A 23449-nucleotide genomic window follows, 5' to 3' on the forward strand; every position below is an offset into this window, starting at 1 on the left:
GCGACTTAGGAAGCACCTGTTAGCCCAGCAGGCAGCTCGCCAGTATAACCAGTGATACTTCATGGGGATGCCCCATCCCTGGAGGTGTTCCAGGCCAGGTTGGATGGGGCTTTGAACAACCTGGTCTGGTGGGAGGTGTCCCTGCCCGGGGCAGGGGGTGGCACTGGATGTTCTTAAAGGTCTTTTCCAACCCAGACTATTCTATGACTCTATAGAGGATCCTATGGGGCTGACCAAATGTCCATCTAGATGAGCACTTTGAGATGGACACCACATCAGGTTTTTATGGTCTTTTCTTCAGCATCCACAGGACACCAGAATATTTAGCCCTCGTATATACAGCAATGCTTCTCGGCCTTTGGCCAGTGCTTCACAGGGCCAGCTGAAGCCTGGCTAGAGAACATTTCCAGAAGAATATCTCTTACTTCAGGTGCCACCGAGAGGCTCTGGCAGCGACCTGGTGCGACACAGGAGGCAGCTGGGGACCAGCACAACCTTTGCCTCTGCAGGACTGACCTCGTACAGTTTCTGGTGGTTTTCCAGGCCGCATAAAGCTCACGTCTGTTCCCTGAGTTTAGTCACAACATCTGCAGAAACTAATCAAAAGTTACATTAACAGGAGTTTAAAAGATATTTTTCAGGGACTAACCATTTCAGGATTTTCTTAAATTGGATTTATACACAAAAGCCAAGAAGTAGCTGAACTCGAGCATCCTGTAGAACAGATATTCTAAGGTATCTACAATTTACCTCCCTCACCATTCCACTGATAAGACCACTATAAATCACAGCACTGTCACATCACAACACTTTTTTAATAATATAATTATTTTTTTAAAAAAATGCCCCGGCTCCTTCCAAGCAAACAGGCAGATTCTCCAGCGTGCAGTTCAGCAAGTGTCCAGTTGCCATCGACTCTCCCGTCCCGTGCCCAGGCTGAAACCGTAAATTCCCCACCGGCACCAGGACTAAAGGTAGGAAGAGTGTTTTGATGCTCAACTAACCAAAATCAACATAATTGGAAGTTTTTCCCTGGGAAGCAGCAGATAATCGATAGAATACTAAATTATCACTTCTGCAACCATTGTTTGAACACAGATGGGATGTTAAATGAGCATGGTAACCTCAAAATGATTCCTAATTTATGTGAAGATTAGAAAATGCTGGATTTGTAATTACTGTTTTCCTTGATGCACACATGCAACTCAAATTAGCACTAATAGAAGTTATATGTATACATGAAGAAAAAAAAAACCAACATACTCCCATTACAGCTCTTTCCCCTTAAAAATTAATGACTTTTTTTTGTCAGTAAGCCTTTATGGAGTACTCCTGCACAGTACCATTACAAGATTTAAAGATATAGTAAATGAACGTTTGGGAAGAGCAGCTGGAAGTTCACCCCGTCATGTCTGGATGAGCCCAGCCTGTGCCAGGGTCCCACCTCCCTCTGTCCGTAGTGTCCTGTGCCAGAGCGTGCAGACAGCGGTGACAATTGCTGTGGGACAGTGACAGCAGGACCAGTGGCTGTTGGAGCTCAGATCAATATGGTGCAAGTGCATCAGAACTATCAAAATTACGTGTAAATAAATAAAAACCCCATTTCCTGCTTTCTTATTTGATAGTGAGAAACTGGAGTTAGAGCTGCACAAAGAGAAATCCAGGCAGTAGTTACATGCGGTGTCATCTCAAGGGCTCAAGCAAATTGTTAAAACAGATCTTCTATTGTTCACAAGAGTTTACGTTTACAAAAATACAGTATTTTATAGTAAGAAACAGCCAAGCTTTTAACAAGAATTTTTACTCTCATCAGCACGATGCATTCAACCAGTGCTCTTCCCATGTTTGTGCAGCTCCATACGCTGCAAGCTGGGGGGATATAAGGAGCAGAACTGGGGGGGCATTGTATCAACTGATCCTTCCCATCCATCACCGGGAATTTGGGTGCCTCACGCTAACGCACCCCCCCCAATTCGTTACCACCTTGGCATTACCAAGCGCTGCGAAGAGTTGCTTTTACCCAAAAGGTCAGTTCAAAGCTTCCGAGTGGAAGGGCCCTACTCCCATCGCTGTTATTAAAATCACCGCTATTCCTAATTCCACAGCAGCGAGGGAGCGTTTCCTCTGGAAACGGCTGCAAAGCTGGAAGAGCCATTCTGACAGGACACCCATTTCTATTCACAAAGATAAATCCTTTATTTAGTAATAATTATCTATACACAGCTGAACAACGGGAGGCAGGGTGAGAAGTCTTCCAGCAGAATGTTTACACAATATGATCTGAAACTAGCTTTTTGTTGCTGCTGTTCTTGAATATCTACCATCCGACTGTACAATGTACATTTTACATTTTCGTTCTGAAAAGAAATTTGAAGATAATTTAAAATCTCAATGTTAAGAGATTTGGGTAACTCCTAATCCACAGGACAGAACTGCTGAGAGCAAACAGAGGGACCAGCTGCAAGTGGCGAGTTATGAATTTCCATTTGTAAAAAGCAAAACAACCTCCCCAGCAACCACTAAGTTTTCCAACTTGGGGGTTGGAATAGCCAAAATTTTGTGTCGCGTCTTCACATCCTGGGCCTAATAAGCTTTTACATGGGAATTAAAATTAAATTCTCTAAGTTCACAGTTAATAGATGGCTATACGCTGCAAGAAGCCGCCTATTTTTAAGTCCGTTTTTCACACACATTTCCTTTAAAAACAGAGACTGAAAAGGGAGGGGGGGAATTAAATGGCTTTTTCCACTCTAAAACTGCAGACAGGGATCTGATAATGGTAGTAGATGACTTGAATTTTGAAAAACAACCAGCTAAAAGTCCAGAATACGAAAAGCTGCTGTTTAGAAAAGTGATGTTCCGGATTACTGATGAGCAGAATCACCGAGATCCACAGAGTCTGTCAAAGAGCTCCAAAATAAATCCATTTTCCGTAAGGAACTGTGAGGCTCGTTAGAGAGATGCCACAGGCTCTGCCGTACGAGTCGGGGCACTGCAGCGGGAGCCTCTCCGAAGCCCAGACCCTCCTGTGCTTCAAACGGTGACATTTGGAGTCATAGTATAGGAATAAAAATTAAAGTGAAAAAAATTGAGAGAGCACAAGTTTTACTTTCTAGCAGCCAAGAGAACCACCAAATACTGCAAGGAGCGCAGAGAGCATCCAGGCAAAGCCACAAACAAGCCAGGGATGTTTATCCAGCAGCTCCGTGACACGGAGAGCTTTCAGTCACCTCCAGAAACTCGCCGCAATTCTTTAAAACAAATATTCTGCCGTGGGATCGGCCTCCTCTTTTAGGAGACGCTGCTGTCAGGAGTCGCCTCCCGTCAGCCAGTTTGCTGCAGGTTGGACGAAGCTGCAGCCGATGGCCGAGACAGGAAACGCAGGTTTAAACAAACGTTGATATTTCTGGTATTTACCATCTGAAAACGGTCCCGGTTCCAAACCTGTAACGCCCGAGGCTCTCGGAGTGCTCCCAAACTCCATCCCCGGTGGAAGAGCCGTTCTGGCTTCGCACAATCACTTTTTCATCTGAAAACTCTTCACTAAGAGTGAAATTCGGCATTAAAATGGCTTTTGGTTTCAGAGGATGGAAAGCTCTGCGGACGGTTACTAGGAGCCCTAACCCTGCCCCAGGGACAACTGTTCACCGAGAAAAACCCTTCTCCTCATCGCTCAGAGCGGCGACATTTCTAACACTTGTGCCAAAGGAAAAAAAATAAAAATCTTGAGGATTGAAATATCCCTCTTTCCAGCCTTTGGACGTGACCCGCCGCATGCAACAGGGGACTAATTATTTAATTCCAAACCCCAGCTCTCGCGGGGCGGGGAGGGACTGGGCAGGGACTGGGCAGGGACGAGGCATTGTTTGGGGTTTTTATTAACCACGATCCAGGAAAGGGAAATGCCTCGTAAAAAGAGTTTTTAATAAACCTTTGCTAAAGTGTTTCTGGCAGTTCAGAGATAACGACACCTTTAGAGTCAACCTTTCTGCTGTCAGAAACTAAAAAAGGAGACAATTAGTGAAAATAAAAGGAAGATTGTAAGCTGGAAGAATTCTGAACCGCCGCTACGTTAACGAGCCTTCACTTCTGCACCCCAAGGATGAAAAGAAAAGTCCTTGCATTCGGGAGACTTTTAAAATAATTTCGAACTGGAGATTGATGCCATGTTGGGGTTTTTTTTCACCCATCATTTAAAAAAAAAAAAAAAAAAAAGAGAAAAGGAGTGACAAGCAGAAAAGACAGCAAAGGTTTCACTCCTTTATATAAAGGTATAACACAAAAAAATAAACACTATTTGCAACTAAATTTCCAGAAGCACCAAACTCTGGGCACTAGCAAAGTGCCCACACTGAGAAATCTTGCATCTAATTTACAAACGTAATTATATCAGTGTATAATTATACTGGTATGATTCCCCAGGAAAAAAATAAAACAACCAACCTATTTTTTTAGCATCCAAGGGAAAGATTTTTATTTTTAAATTCAACATGAAGAATTAGACCAGAATGACTAGTGATGAGTAGATCCGGTAGATCTGCCTGAAGAGATAAGGGATGAAAATTCAACCCTGTCGTGGTGGGATGACCCCAACTGGGCGCCTGGTGCCCACCAAAGCTGCTCCATCACCCGCTCCTCGGCTGGACAGGGGGGAAATACAAGGAAAGGCTCCAGGGCGGAGATAAGGACGGGGAGATCACTCAGCGATTGCCATCACGGGCAAAACAGACTCGACTTGGGGAAATTAATTTATTGCCAATCAAAAGTCAGAGTAGGGTAATGAGACCTTAAAACACCTTCTCCCCACCCCTCCCCTTCTTCCTCGGCTCAACTTCCCATTTCTCCACCTCCTCGCCCCGACAGCGCAGGAGGATAGGGAATGGGGGCTGTGGTCAGTTCATCACACCTTGTCTCTGCTGCTCCTTCCTCCTCCACACTCCTCCCCGGTTCCAGCGTGGGGTCCCCTCCCATGGGAGGCATCCCTCCAGGAACTTCTCCAACGTGGGTCATTCCTGTGGACTGCTGTTCTTCAGGAACTGCTCCAGCGTGAGGTCCCTTCCACGGGGTGCAGTCCTTCAGGAACAGACTGGACACCCCACGGGGTGACAGGTCCTGCCAGTCAATCTGCTCCAGTGTGGGCTCCTCTCTCCATGGGGCCACAGGTCCTGCCAGGAGCCTGCTCCAGCATGGGCTCTTTAGGGGGTCCATCAGGCATCCCCCTGCTCCAGCATGGGGTCCTCCCTGGGCTGCAGGTGGATCTCCGCTCCCCTGGGGACCTCCACGGGCTGCAAGTTCATCTCCGCTCCAGCTCCTGGAGTACCTCCTTCCCCTCCTTCTTCACTGTCCTTGGTGTCTGCAGTTGTTCCTCCCACATTCTCACTCCTCTTTCCCGGCTGCTGTCACCCAGCAGTTTTTCCCTCCCCTTCTTAAAAATGTCACCCCGGAGGCGCTACCACCATCACTGATGGGCTCAGCCTCGGCCAGCAGCGGGTCTGTCTTGGAGCTGGCTGACATTGGCTCCACCAGACCTGGGGGAAGCTTCCGACATCTTCTCACAGAAGTCACCCCTGCAGCCCCCCCGCTACCAACACCTGGCCACGCAAACCCAACGCACCTGAAACGTCCTGCAAATCCCAAAGACTGAGGTTTCTTGACACTGAAGAAGTTTTGACTATTGAAACGAGGAGATTTTTACAGCAACGCTTCCAACAGTATCCAGGTCATTTTCTCATACATTAATGACATAAGAGAAATTTATGGAAGTCTTTATTGAATCTTAATTGCTCCCTAAGACCATGAGTGACGTAGAAGTGACTGCATTCTGCTCTGACTACTAGAGCAGCTGCTGGGGATACAGAATCCTCAGCTCACATTTTGTTTTCGTTTAAGGGAAACTTGCGATTCTTCGTATTTACATACAACACTGTATGTTTTTCTGTGAAGTCACACAATATTTTGTCAATTCCAGATTTCTGCAAGCTCTTAAAAATACTGTCAAGTTTTCTTTTAGAATAATACCAATACATTTCCTGAGAGCCCAGTACGGAAGGTGTTTCTGAAGGGAGAGACGGATAATTCCAATATTTAGTTTGCTACAAGAAGCCTCTAATGTTCTGTTGAGGCTTTTCTTATTCTTTACAAGGAAGAACATTTTAAACCAGAACAGCGCTGAAGAGTTTAAATTGCATCTTCCTCACTAGCAAATGAGTCCAAATTAGCCCAATTACAATTAAAACATGACATATTTATCAATCATTAATGATGAGAAATAATGTAAATCAAGGACAAATCTGTTTACAATTTAATAATCCACCTCAAGTGACTACCGGGAGAACTTACCAATGCCTAAAAACTGCCATAAATTATACTCTTAGTCGAGAAGTTTAAAGTTTTTTGAAAAAGCCCAGCTCTTGCAGATGCCACTGAATAATAGAGATTTCTAAAGATGTAAAAATAGAACTCCTTTGGTTGAAATTACGTCCCTCTGAGAAACTGTAAAACCCCGAAACTGCAAAACCCAGGAAGTTTTTGAACGCTAAGAAACAAGAGCCGCCCGTCATTGGCATCTTGTGCATTTTTCACCTGTGAGAGAAGATTAATCCAGGCTCACGATCAGCATGAACAGTTCCCACAGCCCTTCACGCTATTGATAACCTCCTCTTCTAGTTTCTTCCTCTCCTCCTCTTTGGAGATCCGTTTATTCCTCTCCTCCCAATTGGGATTGTTGTGACTGTTCAGTACTTTGCTGCTCTGCGTGTGCCACATTTCGGAATAGAGGTTGTTAGGACTTGCCAGGAGCTCTGCGTGTCTCCCGCGCTCCACGACCCTACCCTGTAAAGGAAGGGGAATAAGTCAGGAATCAATATTACCGGATCTTTAGGAATATAAATACCGCCAACATACGTGCTGCGGTTTTACAGCACAGATTGCAGCCATTCTGAGCGAGAAGGAGCTTGGGACAGCAACGAGAGAATGAATTATGTGATGCGCTGATTTGTGTCCCACCGCAAGCTGAAACCAAGGAGCCTTGTTCTTCTCAGTCTCGCATCAATGGGAACGTCGATGCCTTTTGTCCACGGGGACAAAATTTACAGCCCACAAACATGGAAAATTTTATTACATAAACTGGAAGAGTTATTTAAAATAAACACAGACCTCTGTACGAGGAGCAAGGTGTTAAACTACTAGTGCAAAAGTCCCATGAACGTACCAAAACAAACATGTATTTGTCTTTGCGTGACAACAACCACACACTAAGAAGCTAAAAGGAAAGAGCACACACAGAGAGGGATTTGTACTAGAGCAAAAAGTGTTTAAAAATCAAATCCTAAAAACAATTAGTGTAAATTGTGCTTTTAGATGGGTGCTCAGTAACTTGTGTCACTGCCATTGCCGTCATGAAAATGGAGCGAGCTCAGTTCCTCTGCGCTATTCTCCAGAGCAGAGAGGATTTATTGACTCTCGGTGCGGAAAGGGGAAGGAGGAGCTGGAGAGAACTCCTCAAGCCCCACAGACGGTGAAACGCCACCACCCTCCAAAACCAGACTCATCTTCTCACCTCGAGATACACATTTACATTCACTGACTTCAAATTAAAATAATGTATTCCTTCTCCAGCTATTCTTTCTTTTGGGAAAAGTCAGCATTAGACGGACAACTACATGGATTTCATATTAGTTCTAAATTCTGATCTACAATTAAATCTACCTCCTCGTGACGGCGGCTGACGAACATGCTGGGAAAAAAAATTAGGTCTCGTCACTTCTATTACCAGTCGTGCTGGTGGAATCCGAACAAATACACACTTGACCAACATCACTGCAGAATTTATCTAAAAACTTCAAGTGGTTAATTTAGAGAGTTCACTGTAGGTAGAGACTAAGCTTTTGAATTATGGCCTTTTTAAAAAAAAAAAAAAAAAAAGTAACTCTTGAACAATCATCAAAAAAATCTAAGTTCTCTGTTCAGCTTCATGGCATCCAGATCAGTATCATTAATACGATGGGGTTTTTTACTCACTCAAGAATTATTCTGATTTTACTTAGGCAAAAGCGCTGAAATTGTGATGCCGCATTTCCATTGCTGAGCAAAACCAGTCACCGCCATCCCGTCCCATCCCCGCGACTCAGCCTTAGTTACCCTGTTGCTCTCCCGGAGCTCAGCAATCAAAGGGGGACGACGAGAGGCAATTTTCTGCCGAGCGAAAGGCAGCGACGCCTCCCGGGGCAACCGGGCACCCACGGCGCTGCCCCAACTCATTCACAATCCCCGTTACACCCCCCTCGTCGAGGGAAGCGAGCGCCCGAGCTGTTTTACAGCTTTAGGTTGTGCTTTTATTTTTAATGTAACAGTTACGCTGTAACACAAAACACGCTCTCAAGTAAGCTGTGAAAACTTGCATCGAAAACAAAAAGTCGCAGATTGCCTTTATCACGTTAAAACACATTTGCAAGATGTTTTAACATGCACTTACATAAAGGATACACCTTAGCAAATGATTTTTTTCCAGCAAAAGCTGACAAAACAAGCAGATCTAAACCAAATAAAATCTCCACAGAGCACTACGAGCGATTTATTCCACCACTTCGATCTGAGATTCATGTGCAGCTGAGATTGATATAGCAAAGGTGGATGTCACCGTTTCGTAAGATTTTGTTCTAATTCCCCATGAAATCATTTAAGGTACTGTAGGAATAATTTATGTTCTTTTAGAGAGGCGTATTTTAGTCACTAAATACACCTGTGATCACAAGCGTATAAATAGCGAGTGAAAAAGCGAATGCAGAGATAAGTTTAACATCTATTATCAGCAGATTAGAGCACTGCAGTTTCAGCATTATCAGTTAAAAGAGTAACTATGAAGTTATAATAAGGACATTTGTTGATTTTAAATCTATAGCCAGATCTGGCTAATAGGGAAGAAAGTGGACTTAGGCCAGACTGAAGATGAGGTAGGAGCCAAAGAGTGATATTAGTAAATCAAATGTTGAAACTTTTCTTCTTTTTCCTACGAGAAGCATAAAGAACAGGAACAATCACGCTTTTCTACAAGTACAGTAAAGAACGGCGTTCAGATTTATAACGTAATTATATTGAACGATCCTACAGCAGTTTTATCTGCACAGAAACAGAACACGCTGCCCTCTCTCCTGTTGAAAGGAAGAAACCAACGGACGTGTGCGAAAACCAGACACTCGGTAACGAGAATGAAGCATAAATTGGGGGAACACACTAGGAAACCTAAATCTGACAGAAGCATGTAATAAACCAGACTAAAAACATGCAATATTAAACCAGTCGCAGGGCATCAAGTGAAATTTGTCATAATCCCTAAAAAGAACATGTAATTAAATGAACTATGCAAATGAAGTAAAAATATAACATAAAGGAGAGTCACGCATGCAGGTTTCTGCAACTGATAAACTGTTAGTTGCGAAGAACAGAAATATATAAAATATATGCTTGGGTTAGAGTTTTCTAACGTGGTTCATTTCCGAAGGAAGAGCTCTCAGTAGCTCCTGGGAGTACAATATTTCAAAAGGAACACGGCGACTCTTTAAACCAAGCGCTGACATTCTGTGAAAATGACGCATCGCGGGGCGATGACCTCACCTGATCCAGCACGATGATCTCATCGGCGTCCACTACCGTTGACAAGCGGTGAGCGATGAAAACCGACGTGCGGTGTTTCACCATGTCCCTCATGGCGCTGAGAATGTTCTGCGAGATTAAAACAGAGAGGAAAACTCTTACACGCTGCTGGGTGGTACGAAGAGAAATAAAATCCTGCCTGGAAATATGCAAATTACCGTAAATAAGTTTTGAGAAACATTTCCAGAACTGCTACAGCTGCACAATTACACAGCTACAAGTATCTACAGAAGAGCCAGAAGAATCCCAAGCATGAAATATCTGTGGCTCTGAAACGGTCCTCAAACTGCAAAAAAACCCCCCCTTTATTCATAGACCGCCACAGATATCCCAAGGGATAAAGGACAAAGTGTAACGATTTCAGGAAACACTTCCCCGTGCAGCCGTTCTACAAAACACCACAAACAGCGGTAAAGGCACGTCAAAATAATAAATCACGGTAATATTTTCCAGTCAATGAAAGTTAAAGAAAAAAATATCATGCCAGCGTGGAACATGAAGTTAAAGCGATCCTGGGAATTTTCTATCTATATCTATCCGCAGCTTTCCTTGTGAGCAGCCTTCCACCTTCCCAAACCACATCCAGATGCCGGCAACGCTAATTGGGAATTTGTGCTCTCACTACACTAAGTAGTGAGGGCAAAAATTATTATTCTTTTCCTTTATTTTCTTGAAAAACGTTTGCCTCAGTCAGAAACCATTCCAATCACCAGAGAGATCGCTGTGGAAAGGACTTGTTTTCATTTGCTGGCTGTGAAGCGCAGTTCTGCTGTGAAACTTTCAGCTTCGCTTACGATTCTGGCCAAAAATCAGCAAAACAATAGAAAAGGAATCCGAGTAGTAGCATCGTGTGTGTCACCAACATTTCTGGTCCGAGGGGGAAGCTGCACTAGATTTAAGCGCTGTACTATAGAGGTGTAGAGTTTGTACGCCGAGTTCTTAATCATAGAATCATAGAATGGTTAGAGTTGGAAAGGACCTTAAAGATCATCTAGTTCCAACCCCCCTGCCATGGGCAGGGACACCTCCACTAGAGCAGGTTGCTCAAAGCCCCATCCAGCCTGGCCTTGAACACTTCCAGGGATGGGGCAGCCACAACTTCCCTGGGCAACCTGTTCCAGTGCCTCACCATCCTCACTGTAAAGAATTTCTTCCTTATATCTAATCTAAATCTCTTCTCTTCCAATTTAAAACCATTGCCCCTTGTCCTGTCACCACTCTTCCTGACAAAGAGTCCCTCTTCAGCTCTTCTGTAGGCTCCCTTCAGGTATTGATAGGCTGTTATAAGGTCTCCCCGGAGCCTTCTCTTCTCCAGGCTGAACAACCCCAGCTCTCTCAGTCTGTCTTCATAGGAGAGGTGCTCCATCCCTCTGATCATCCTCGTGGCCCTCCGCTGGACCCGTTCCAACAGGTCCATGTCCTTTCTGTGTTGAGGACTCCAAAGCTGGACACAGTACTCCAGGAGGGGTCTCACGAGCGCAGAGTAGAGGGGCAGAATCACCTCACGAGACCTGCTGGCCACACTTCTCCTGATGCAGCCCAGGACACGGTTGGCTCTCTGGGCTGCCAGTGCACACTGCCTGCTCATGTTGAGCTTCTCATCCATAAGCACTCCCAAGTCCTTCTCCTCGGGGCTGCTGTCCAGCCATTCTCCACCCAACTTGTATTTGTGCCTGGGGTTGCCACGTCCCAGGTGCAGGACCCTGCACTTGGCTTGGTTGAACTTCATGCAATTTGCACGAGCCCACCTCTCCAGCCTGTAGCTGGAAAGTAATTTAGTGATTACAGGTCAATAAATTCGCCCAATAATCTGCATAAGCGAACATAAACACGGCTGTAGCCGTAGTTTTTGGTGCCATTAGTTTGTGAAATCACTGCTGGGGCTGAGAGTTCTGTGTTTAAGCAAAGCTGGAGCGGCGAAGCCTGACGCAGTCGCCGTGGTCGCGTCGCAGCATCTGTGGCACGAGGCTCTGGCGTGTCACAGCCCTTCCTGGGAAAGGAATGCTAATTAATAGCAGCACTGCGGGTTACACCTACCCCATTTGCATCTCAGAAAGGTGCTCCACAACAATGAAGAGGTCTTCTGTTCTGCGTTACGTCACAATTATTTATAAGACATTTTTAATGAATGCTAGGTGGCACCTAAACAGCTTTTAAAGCGGATGGGAAAGCTTCACACTTCAGGAGGCATTTGTAACTGCTTCAAGGGATGAACGTTTAATGGGGAAAGGGACCTCAAAATACAGCCAGAGACAGAGGGGATATTCTTCACTGTGTCTCAAGGTAAACAGAGACTGAGCATCTCTGCACTGGCCTCCAGGAAAAGGGCTTAGACACAGGATCTTTTAACAATAATAGTAGGAAAATACCCAATAGCCACCTGGCAAAGAGAACAGAATCCTTTCTGATAGGAAAAGAACAAGGAAAAAGCATCAGAATCAGACATTACACCATGTAAGTTTTACATTTTTTAATCCCAATTTACCTCTTCTGTAATTGAATCTAAAGATGACGTGGCTTCATCATAGAGAAAAATAGGTGGCTCCTTTAGCATTGCTCTAGCGATTGCAACTCTCTGCTTTTCTCCTCCTAAATAGGAGGGGAAAGGGGGGGAAAAAAAAAAAAGATTAAGTTAAATCATGATATTCTCAATTCAACAGCAGACAGGACTGGTTTGGGGGTTGATTCTTTTTTTTTTAAAATATACATCATAGTTGCTACCGCTAAAGGTCTGTACATGTGGCGTAAGATATCACACAAGTTCCTGCTCCCTGGTAAATCCCGAGTGATTCAGGATTGCTTAATCCCTTTAGAAAAGGAGAGAGTAGTATTTTGTATCTGGTACATGGCAAGAGCAGGTAACGGAGGACGATGTGCAGTAACTCACTCCGTTCACCATTTACCTCATTTACCCTGAACGGTAAATTCACACATGTCCATCCTGCTCTCCCTCCCAAACACACGACGCTCTGTCCATCCTGTATTTGATCCCATGCATCATGCACACATATTTTTCTTTCAGGTCTCTCCTTGAAATTCATCTAAACTTTCCACTCCAGACTTAGCGTCCACACCCAACAGCTTAAACCAGCAGATTTCAGTAAAGAACACAATTAATGCGGTATTTCATTCTGCAGTCTACTGCCTGATGGTTTCTGACGTGACCGACTTTCAGACTCGTTTCCTTCCTTCACAATTCTTCCAGCCAACATCTACTCCAGAATAACTTCGGACAACTTTTCCAGACAGGAAAACAGGTGCGTTTCCAAACTTAAAATCTGCTAAACATTTGGTGTGCGACGCAAACATTTCACATTCGTGCACGTGTCCTCCTTTGTTTTATTAGAGACTTCAAAACTCTCCATTTAATACCGTTACGTTCTTGTTAACGTTCCGTCCCTATCAGTAGGGAACGTGCTTTAATAAACCATTTAAAAGGCTGATAATAACGCTGCAGTTCAAATTTTAAACTGTCTTTGGCAGAACTCAGTAGCAATTAGAATTGTACAATTTCCTCAGTCTATTTTAATTTACTCTCTCTCCTTTAAAACGTGTTCAAAACTCACAGCTTGACAATATCCGGGTTTGAAAGACACACTACAATAACAAAATCCAAGGTCTTTTCCTTACATTTGTAACGTATCGACTCGTTCCGTGTTCATTCATACTCGGGACCGCAGCACGTTAAGCGTTTGGGTCATGAAAGCTCTGTCTATTACACATCTATCACAGAACACTGAAATGGATTCTGCTTGAAAAAGCCAAACTGGCTTGTTTTTCATTATCTACTCTTGATGAATCAATCACCGAGAGCGGTAAGGACTGCACTAAATGCTGACTTCACCAGTTAAATTGATGAAGTTCTCATAGAATCACAGAATTGTCTGGGCTGGAAGGGACCTTTAAGCTCATCTAGTCCAACCATCAACCTAGCTCTGATAAAACCCATCACTAAACCATGTCTCATTGCAATTAAGACTTGCTAATGCCCAATTTCCTACCACCCCGGCAAAGGAAACCACCCCAGGGGAGAGAAACTCAGACCCTGAGGCCTGTTATCCTGCTGCTGCCCTGCCGTTGGGGAGGTCTGTTTGGATTAAGGTTCTTGCCAATTATTAAAAAATAAAATTCCACTAGTTTTAAAGCATCAAGGCAGCACTTTTACCGTGTCGTTTTCCAATGTCACTCCTCAAAGTAGTAAATTGTTCACTTACCAGAAGGAATCCATAACATACCCAATTTTTGCATACAGGGAGAATCCAATTTACTTACATTTTTTAAACTAATCATTTGTTGCACTGAACAGGTTTCATTCTTCACAGAACCAGGGCCCACACCGCTGGCCCCACACGTCACTGCCACCAGTCACACGTGCGGGACCCACGTTAATTGTCATCTCACTGAGACACCCACCATGTCACTGGTCCCAAACCCCTCCTTTTTTCCCCCCATCACATTATCTAAAATGCCTGGATTTCAAAGAGGACCACTTAAAGTCACAGAGCTTTCACTCCCCCTATTTCTCATACAATATATTATCTAAAAAAAAGAGAAAACAAGTCAGGACTTTGTGTTTTTCTTAGACTAGAAGTATAAGAAGCCTCACTCAACTTAAAAAAAAAATAATTAAACCGATTCAGAAATTAATCTAATAAATACCTTTATTACAATTTAGGGAGGCATTTTACTACTCAGAAAACTACAGAGATTCAAAGTAGCAGATGCCGTATTTGTACAGAGCCACTGAAGGAACTCGAAGATATGCATTTGTCATCTCCAATCCATTAAACAGCTAAACCATTTCCGGTCGTGACAACTCTCGTTATCAAGGACAATATTGGTCTCACAGAAGCACCCGGGACACAGCGGACACGGTACCTCCACATTCCAACCTAGAACAACAAACTGGCGCCTGCAAGCAAGAAGCCCACGGAATCGAATCCTCCAGGAGCTGAGCACACAAGTGCATTTAAGATCAATCCCATGCGCAATCTGAGGAAGCCCGAGGTGAGCAGACGTTTCTGAGAGCGTTACCCCAACGCTACTGGAGCTTCCTTATTGCTCCTGTTTGCCAATACTCCTCTAACTTGTAGAAAACTGGAAACTGAAGCTGCTACTTCAATGGCAGATGCCCACTGAGCGCTCTTCTATCACCTCAGAAATGCAGTGTCTTTCTCCTGAGAAGTATTTTCCATACTTTTTTCTTTAAAACCAAGCAAAACAGAAAAAGGACCCACTTCCCTTTCTAAACACCGCTTTTGTTCAAGCACTGTTAGATGGGTGCTTCTGACCATCGTAGTGGTAGCACAAAGTGAAGGATGGGGTAAAGGCACATCCCATTTTCAGAAAGGCTCCGCTAAAGGAGTCTCGAGGTCAGAAGGAAACTCCAACACGCTCACATACACTTCTCTGATTTAGAATGGGACATAGAACCATTTACATTGGAAAATACCCTTAAGATCATCAAGTCCAACCATTAACCTCAAACTGCCAAGGCCACCACTAACCCATGTCCCTCAGCACCACATCTGCCCGGCTTTTAAATACCTCCAGGGATGGGGACTCCACCACTGCCCTGGGCAGCCTCTTCCAAGGCTTGGCAAGCCTTTCCGATGAAGAAATTCCTCCCAGTATCCAATATAGACCTCAACATACGGCTACAGCTTTCAGGAACCTGATCTTGTGAAAGCAAATCTGACTGAGGAATAAACCACGCCCTGAACTTTGAGGGACACAAAGACCTCGTGCACTGAAGAACCCACCTGAGAGCTTGAGTCCTCGCTCACCAACCTGAGTGTTGTACCCATTTGGCATTCGGAGAATGGCGTCGTGGATCCCCGCCAGCTTCGCTACGGCGTACACCTGCTCTGGCGTTGCACCAATATTGCCATAGAGCAGGTTGTAATAGATGGTATTATGGAAGAGAACAGCGTCCTGTGTTTACGGAAAGAGTATTTTAAACAAGAAACCATGAAAAATAGTTTTAAAACTGTCCCTAGTCCATGGAAGAAATCAATACAGAGTAGGTTATATTTCTCTACAAAATATTTGGGGAAATGTCTTTTCCCAAAAATGGGATTAGTGCATTTTGTATCCTAAACACATCTGTCGTGCATACTTTTACCACTTTGCTAACTCATTCTGGGTGATAATCAACTATAAAGCTAAATCACTTAGAGCTGGAGGCAGTTTCTCCTGAAGAGGCTTAAACACAGTTCAGAAATTGGATCTATGTGATGATGCACATAAAGACCGAACATTTCCTGGGGGAAAAAAAACCACCCCAAAACCTGCACAGTGACTTTCAAAGGAACTAGGCGACACCACTGTGTTAGGATCAGCCTTTGTTGAACCACGGTGTTGGAATATTGATTGTTGGAATATTGATTGGAATATTGATTGTTACGATGGACTGTCTGGGGAGAATGAAACCTGGCAATACCTGAGGTACGACTCCTATCGCCTTCCTCAGACTTTCCAAACTGACGTCTTGTATGTTCTGTCCAGCAACATAAATATTTCCTTTCTGAGGTTCATAGAAACGAAATAATAATCTCACAATTGTGCTTTTCCTGAAATTGAAAAGAATTTAAGTTAATGTTACATTCCTGGGTTGGCATCTACAATCTCCAAACAGAACTGATGTCACAAACAAAAATTATAAAAAGCGAAAAACAAGAACAAAATGCATTTAAGAAATAAAATTCTGCATCATTGATTGGCGTATTTAGTCCATTTACCCACCCTGACCCACTACCTCCTACAATGGCCACTTTCTTTCCTGCAGGGACTTCAAAAGACACTCCAGCAAGGACTTTCTGCCCCTCCAGGTATTCAAAATGCACATTATCAAAGGCGATGGCAGCGGTCTGGGGCGTGATCTGCAGGGGTGGAGCCAGCTCTTTGTCCTATTAAAAGAAGAGTGTCACCTTACGCGCTGCCCACAAAGTATCTCAAGCGGTTCAAGAAGCCCAACAGTCCATTTCCCAACTCAGAAAAAGGCAAACAGACACTCCCAGCTTGGATATGTCAAAAATAACTATCATCTACCACGCAAGTGAAATTGGTTTGTTCCTCCTTTTGCCCAAAGGAGGTAAAAAAAACTCTGCTGCAAACACTCTGCTTCACAACTTCTTTTGCAGTAATAAATTCTGCATCGTTAATTACAAGTAAAAATTCAAGCACAAGGCACGAATACTTAAATAAAAAAAAAAAAAAAATCTCAGTACAAACACAGCTTCCGTGAAGCAACTTTTGCTGTCACTAAAAGGTTCTGCAAGAAAAAAAGCAGCTGCTTTTGCAGTAACTGCACTTAAAGAGGAGGCAGAACAGAACACACAACAGTTTTCTCGATTAGAAATTAAACCTGGCAGGTAACAAAACGGGGTGAAACAACGGCATTGCCAGAAAACAGCCCTAGTAAATACCCAGGTACTTTAGGCAAATAAACTGCTACTTACTTTAATTTTGGTATCTACACTGAGAAGCGTAAACAAGGTGTTCATATCTATAAGCGCTTGTCTCGTCTCTCTGTACACTGTTCCCAGGAAGTTTAGGGGAAGAGAAAGCTGGAACAACAATCCGTTCACCATTACTAGATCTCCAACAGAAAGGCTGCCTTGAGACAAAAGGAGAGAATAAGGAGACTTGAAGGGTTGTCTTGTTAGGAAAGCACCAAAAGATTTTAAAAAAATAACCCAAGTCAATCAAGTCTAATTTGTTTTATCCCATTTCTAAAGCCAGATGTTTAAATAGTAAACAAAATTAAACAAAACGCACTCCCAGAAGTTCAGATTTTATATAGGAAAGTGCCTGAAATGAATGACAATGTTTGTATGGATTTCACTTAAGAAATGTTCACTTAACAGATATAATAGCACCTGGAAAGTAAGACAGGCAGCATATCAGGAAATTCATGGAAAACATCAGATTATAAAGTTACAAATTTCACAGAAAGAAACCTAAAGGGGCCTAAATAAGTTAGAATTGGAGGAATTAATATATGAAAGCAAGGATCAGGAAAGACAATCGTAAGTACAACTGTAGACAAATCTAAATGACAGGAATTGTCTCGGTTGAGAGGGGAATTTCACACACTGCACATCAGAGCTGCCAGACCATACGGTGAGAACCTCGGGGCAGCTTCACATCAAACACACTGCTCAAGGGAACGCTCAGGATGACACAGTAGGTAAAGGTAAGCGCTGGGTCACTTCAGCTGAAACAGGTCCAGAAAGATGATTTAAAGTTGTATTTCTACCATCCTGCTAAAAGGCTAATTTTTATTTAAATTTCTTTATTATTTTTTAAAAATTTTCTTAAGGAGAGCCATAAACTGCACCCACTGACTTATCCATTCACCGTGTAACCATAAGCACCACTATTTTTACTCTAAAACCACCTTAATTTAGCTGAGCCTCACTCCAATACTGCATTCCTAGCTTGGACTGTGTCTTCCCAACGACCAGGCTTTACTCTGCATAGTAAATTAGACAAATATAGATGAAAAACTCTATGGAAACAATTATTTTAATAATGTGCCCTTATTAATCTAAGGAGAGTGAAGAGCACTGGTAATAAAACTACTGGAGACGGCACACAGGTGTGTACTCATTGGGGAAAAGCTTGAAATCTTGCCAACAGGGGAAGGAAGAAAGGTAAAGAGAAAGGATCTTTGCAGAAGGTCGACAGAAGTATCTCTATTTATGTAAGCGTCTTTCACAATCCTTCAACGGAAACTTCCTTAAGTTACATTTTCTTACGATCTTTCTCTAACTGCTAAACTTTTAAAAATGATTCTAATAAAACCACACTAGTAAGTTTTATATATATGTATGTATAATGGAATTAATAATACTCCAAGAAGCAGAAATACCCAAAACTCTCAAGCAAAAACTCTCAGAATGAACTACTATCCCATCAAGCATAAGTTAATTAAAATGAACACCTCAATTATGGATGAATTCGGGTAAAGGAGAGTAATTTTTAGCTTACAGACAGACGACTTACCTGCAACAATGCCCTGGCTGGCAAGCACCATGATGGCCGTTAAGCCAATGCTAAATATAGCACTCTGCCCAAAGTTGAGGAGAGCTAAGGTAGAGGTAGTCTTCAGGGAGGCATTTTCGTATTTCCTCAAGAATTCATCATACCGTTGGGCTTCGTATTTTTCATTATTGAAATACTGTGGTACACACAAAAATAACACATCACACTCTCAAACAACACGGACTCTGTTTAACTAGTTACAAAATTCAGTATAACCATCCTGCGTGCACAGACACACACAAAACCCCACTTCAACACTTCTCACAGTTAAAAAAAGACGATAAAAGATTAGTGTGTGAAGACAAGAACCATGAGCAAACCCCAGCAGGTTCTATACTGGGAAACAAGACATTATGGAGATCCCACCACACTACTACTGACACTGGGTGTCCGTCTTGCAGAACTTCTACCCCATTAACGTCAAACCCAAACACCAGCTGAAACTAGAAACTAAAAGAAGAAGTTACTGTCCACTATGTACTGGAACATCCTTGTTACTGGGATGATGGGAAATTCTCTAGAACACAACCTCCCACACCGTGTCTACTTCTGGCTCCTTCTTCACAGATGACTTCACCACTTACCTTTCCCTTTCTAGCTCTCCAATTACAGGAAGCATAAAATAAGCAGGAGCCTGGACAACATCAAAGCTGTCCATGGGATTTTTTTAAGAGTAGTTTTAGAACAACCAACAGAGACCTGTTCTTTCATGCAAACATGGCATGGAGTGTCACAAACCGCAACAGGTAACGAAAACAAGAGGAGACAGTATGCTGCAGGCCAATGTTCAGAAGACGATTTTGCAAACGTGAAAAGATGCCTCTTAGAATCACAGAGTTGTTCAAGTTGGAAGGGACCTTAAAGATCATCCAGTGCCACCCCCTGCCCTGGGCAGGGACACCTCCCACCAGACCAGGTTGCTCCAAGCCCCATCCAACCTGGCCTTGAACCCCTCCAGGGATGGGGCAGCCACGAGACTTCTTCAAGACTTTAAGTCTGAATTTTGCAGAAACTGATGGTCAAAGTGATTCAGCCATGAAAGAAACTTCTCATTCCATTAGTAAATAGATTTTTTTCAAGCCCCACTAACAACTTTCGTGCTGCTCTGTCAATATCACAGACTACTCTCCAAATGAATAATGTTTTTGAAATACGCTGTTGCTCCAAACAGGCAGCCCCGTAAAAGATGAATCTTACGACTCGCTTTCCCCGGGCTGACAGAAGCCAGACAAAGAGCCCAGTAGTAAAGACTGGTCTTACCTTCACAGTCTCATAATTCAGTAGGGAGTCAATCGCGGCGTTACCCGCGTCGTTATCTGCTTTGTTCATTTCTATCCGGAACTTAGTCCTGGAAAACAAAGGTTTAATACAGTCAAGGGCTCGGGCTGAGGCAGCTCCAAGCACCGCCATGAACCCGAGGGGCTGCCTTACCTCCACTGCGTAATCCCTATCGTGAACGCCGCATAGGCTCCCAGCGTCCCCAGAGTTACCAAAGCAAACTCCGCACCACATTTGTAGTACTAGAATATTGAAAAGAGACGAAAAAAAAACAGTCGTAATTTTCAAAACTTCACTGTTGTCTCAAAATTGATAGCTTTGCCCCAGACAAGAACTCGGAAGGTCCCTCCCACCACGCTCCCTGCTCTGAGCAGCTGGACTAAATACAGGCCTAAACTCAAAAGGAAAAGGATTGTTACATCCAAGTTTGATTAAGTCCTTCTAAAAAGAAGGGTAATAAACAAAACAAGGTTCTTGCTTTTAATTTAGTCTAAGCTACACAATCGAGATTTAGATTTTAGGATATAAATATCCAAAGACCCTGATTTCAAAGACGTTAAGTGTGATTTATAAAAGAAAAGTTTAAAATTGAGCTTATTAAGCTTAAAATCTACAAGATGGAGGCACCTATTTTCCAAAAGATAATTTTCACTTCTAAGTTCTGGGTAAGAAAAAGACCGTTATTCAGAAGAGACAATAATCACTCCCTCCTCTGTCCTCAACACATTAAAGACACAACATTTCTGGATGTTTATATTCTGCTTCCCCAGTATTTACCCAAATCTATTTCACACTTGTGTGCACAGTTTACTTTTCCGATTTCATTTTTTCAACAATTCTGAAGAAAAACATTAAAAACTATCCACGTAAATATCACAGGCTGACAACTGGTGCTAAATGTGAAAATAATTTCAAATAAGCCGATTTCAAGTAACTAATATTTGAAAATTATGGATGGACTGTTCTCCTTTACAGTAGTTGCTTTCACAACCCCCTTGTAAGTTCAATTATTAATACTCAGCAGACTTTATTAAAAGATAATCAATGTATTATTCCTAAAGGAGACAATTCCAACTCCGGAATAAACCCCACTTACCAGAATTCCGCTGACCAGCGCCACTTCAAACATGGTGGGTCCCAGATTAAACACTAAAGCGCTGAGAACAAAACTAATGCCTCTTGTTCCTCTGTCGATGGTTTTTGAGAGAGCTCCCGTTTGCCTGCTCAGATGGAACGCCAAATCCAGGTTATGAAGATGCAGGAAAACATTCTTCGCTATCCTTCTGATTGAATTTTGAGCTACTTTCCCAAATACCGCATTTCTTGCCTCGTTAAATAACGCTGCCCCGGCTCTTGAGACACCATCTAAAAAAAGAGATGAAAAAGTTTACAAAATGAAAATAATTTTATTTCCAACTTCCCTTCATGCATGAAATTACTTTAGATTTATTCGTTATATATTTTCAACGTTTTTAGTTCAAAGGTAATTTATACTTAATTAGTCCACAACTTTATGCTATTTTTCACTTACAAACCATCGTGTGCGCACCGGAAATCAGCTTCTGTTGCAGCTCGTTAGAAGAAAGGGTAGGATTTACAATCCAGAATCGTTTCTATGAGCATTATTTCATTTTTTTAATTGGAATATCAGAAGCGAGGTCACAGAACATTGAAAGAACATCGTAGGAGCCATCAACACGATGAAATACCCGCCTGAGATGTTTAGCTCTCCTACCATCCCGCTCTCACCGAAGAACGTTAACACTTGCCAAGAAATTTGGGAATATCACTTACAGCCAATGAGAACAGCCGTTGCCACCGTGGCCACCGTATTTGGTGCAGCGCTGAGGTTGAGGACGTTCCCAGACACCTGGTTGAGGTTGTCTACAGCGTATTTAAACATGAAGGGAACCAATATATTCATGGCCTGAAAGCATAAGAACACCAATTACTCCATATGCATTAAAAAAAAAATATATACGTAGCACGACTATTTTTTCTGAAATTGCTCTACTGTTACGTCCAGTTCCGAACCACTCACTGTGGGCGAGATGGCTCTCGTGATTTCAAGCACCATATTCTCCACACTATCAAGTCTTTACTCCTGGGACTGCACGGTTAGTTTGTCTCTCTCGCAGGCTCCTTCTAGATATCAATTTCTATCCTAAATAAACTGCACTTGAACCGAGGCTGAGCACTCGGTACAGCAACGGCAAGACCAGGAAATAAATCAAGCAGCAGATGCTGCAGGATGCACGCTCCCAACGCTACTGAATTATGGCGTCAGCACAGGTCGCGTTTGCTCTCTGTGATACAATATTCAGTATGAAGAACCACTTCTACAAAAGAAAAACCTCACCCATGTATTGCTAACACGGTTTCATCGAGATGTATCAAACCAAAGCTCTAGTGAAGTCAAAGAAAAGAAGTTAGCCTATCCTTTGGCTCTTCCGTTAATACTACCTTAATATTTAAATGATGTTTTCCATTCGTAACATCACTATAAACATTAACTTAATATCTACATTAACCCAGTGCTGGGCACCAGAACCCAAATGTGTCCCCTCCAACAGTGGCGTCTCCTCCACCAAAAAGTGAGACAGCGAGATATGGAAACAGACCAACTTTAGGATTTTTCAATTTGCACAATTGTAGCATGAGAAAACACCAAAAATCTTAAAGAACACATAAAATTCTTAAGTCTTTTTAGTGTTCCGTTGTTACATCGCTCGTACCAAGAAGAAAAAAAATTTACTGTCAAACTTTGTATAACTACTAGAATTCATTATTTCAAACTGGTTCTAACTGTGAAAATTCGAACCCAAGGTATACAACTTTTTTACCAGTTGAACGAGTACGTTAAAACCTACAATCTTATAATCACAGCTGATGTTAAAATACTTGGCAGTGACTTTGCTTAAAGTTGGGTGGATTGGGGTTTTTTTCCGATATCTGTCATCTACCCACAATTTTTTTCCAAATTATTTTACATAAGAAGCAAAAACCCAAACCAGATTGAGGAAGATATCTCAGCTCTCTCCACCAAATGCTTTGTATACCCACCTCCATCTCAGTTGTACTCAGGGATGTCTGTCAGAGCTGAAAGCCCAGGGAAAAAACCCTAAATTAACTGGAGAAAACTAGGTTTCAAGGGAAGAGAGTGGTAAAGTCTTTCACAACTTCAAGCTGGAAAAACAGCCTTTTAGTAATTATAACCACCAGCCCAGTAGCAAATATCCCCAGTGTTACAAATTACTGTAAGCAGTGGAAGATGGGTGGTGCTTCACCAAGGGGGGAAAGCAGAGTTTTGAAAATACTTTTTTTAACTATAGGGTTAAAGAAAAAAATTTAAGTTATTTTTTTTTATTCAAATCTGTTTTTTTTTTTTTTAAACACTGTTTTAGGCAAAAGTTTTAAATGCAAATAAGGAAGGAATCTGTTTTCTCCTCTTCCCTCCTGGGTTTCCTCTATG

The 23449-nt window shown here is 42.7% G+C and overlaps 1 protein-coding gene across 1 annotated transcript in view; it reads right to left on the reverse strand.

Moving 5' to 3' along the window:
* Positions 1-2174: 2174 nt before the first annotated feature.
* The window catches only part of ABCB7 (ATP binding cassette subfamily B member 7), a 43012-nt gene continuing 21737 nt past the window's right edge, over positions 2175-23449 (reverse strand). The window contains exons 5-16 of the mRNA XM_074147437.1: positions 21772-21904; positions 21074-21342; positions 20131-20219; positions 19960-20047; positions 18661-18835; positions 17112-17269; positions 16396-16559; positions 16094-16223; positions 15414-15585; positions 12137-12240; positions 9613-9720; positions 2175-6831 (exon numbers count right to left, since the gene is read on the reverse strand). Of these exons, the coding sequence (XP_074003538.1) occupies positions 6613-6831; positions 9613-9720; positions 12137-12240; positions 15414-15585; positions 16094-16223; positions 16396-16559; positions 17112-17269; positions 18661-18835; positions 19960-20047; positions 20131-20219; positions 21074-21342; positions 21772-21904 (1809 nt within the window). The 3' untranslated portion in view covers positions 2175-6612. The remainder of the gene's footprint in view (positions 6832-9612; positions 9721-12136; positions 12241-15413; positions 15586-16093; positions 16224-16395; positions 16560-17111; positions 17270-18660; positions 18836-19959; positions 20048-20130; positions 20220-21073; positions 21343-21771; positions 21905-23449) is intronic.

This window comes from Numenius arquata, chromosome 5 (genome assembly GCF_964106895.1).
Source record: "Numenius arquata chromosome 5, bNumArq3.hap1.1, whole genome shotgun sequence".
NCBI classification, from domain to species: domain Eukaryota; kingdom Metazoa; phylum Chordata; class Aves; order Charadriiformes; family Scolopacidae; genus Numenius; species Numenius arquata.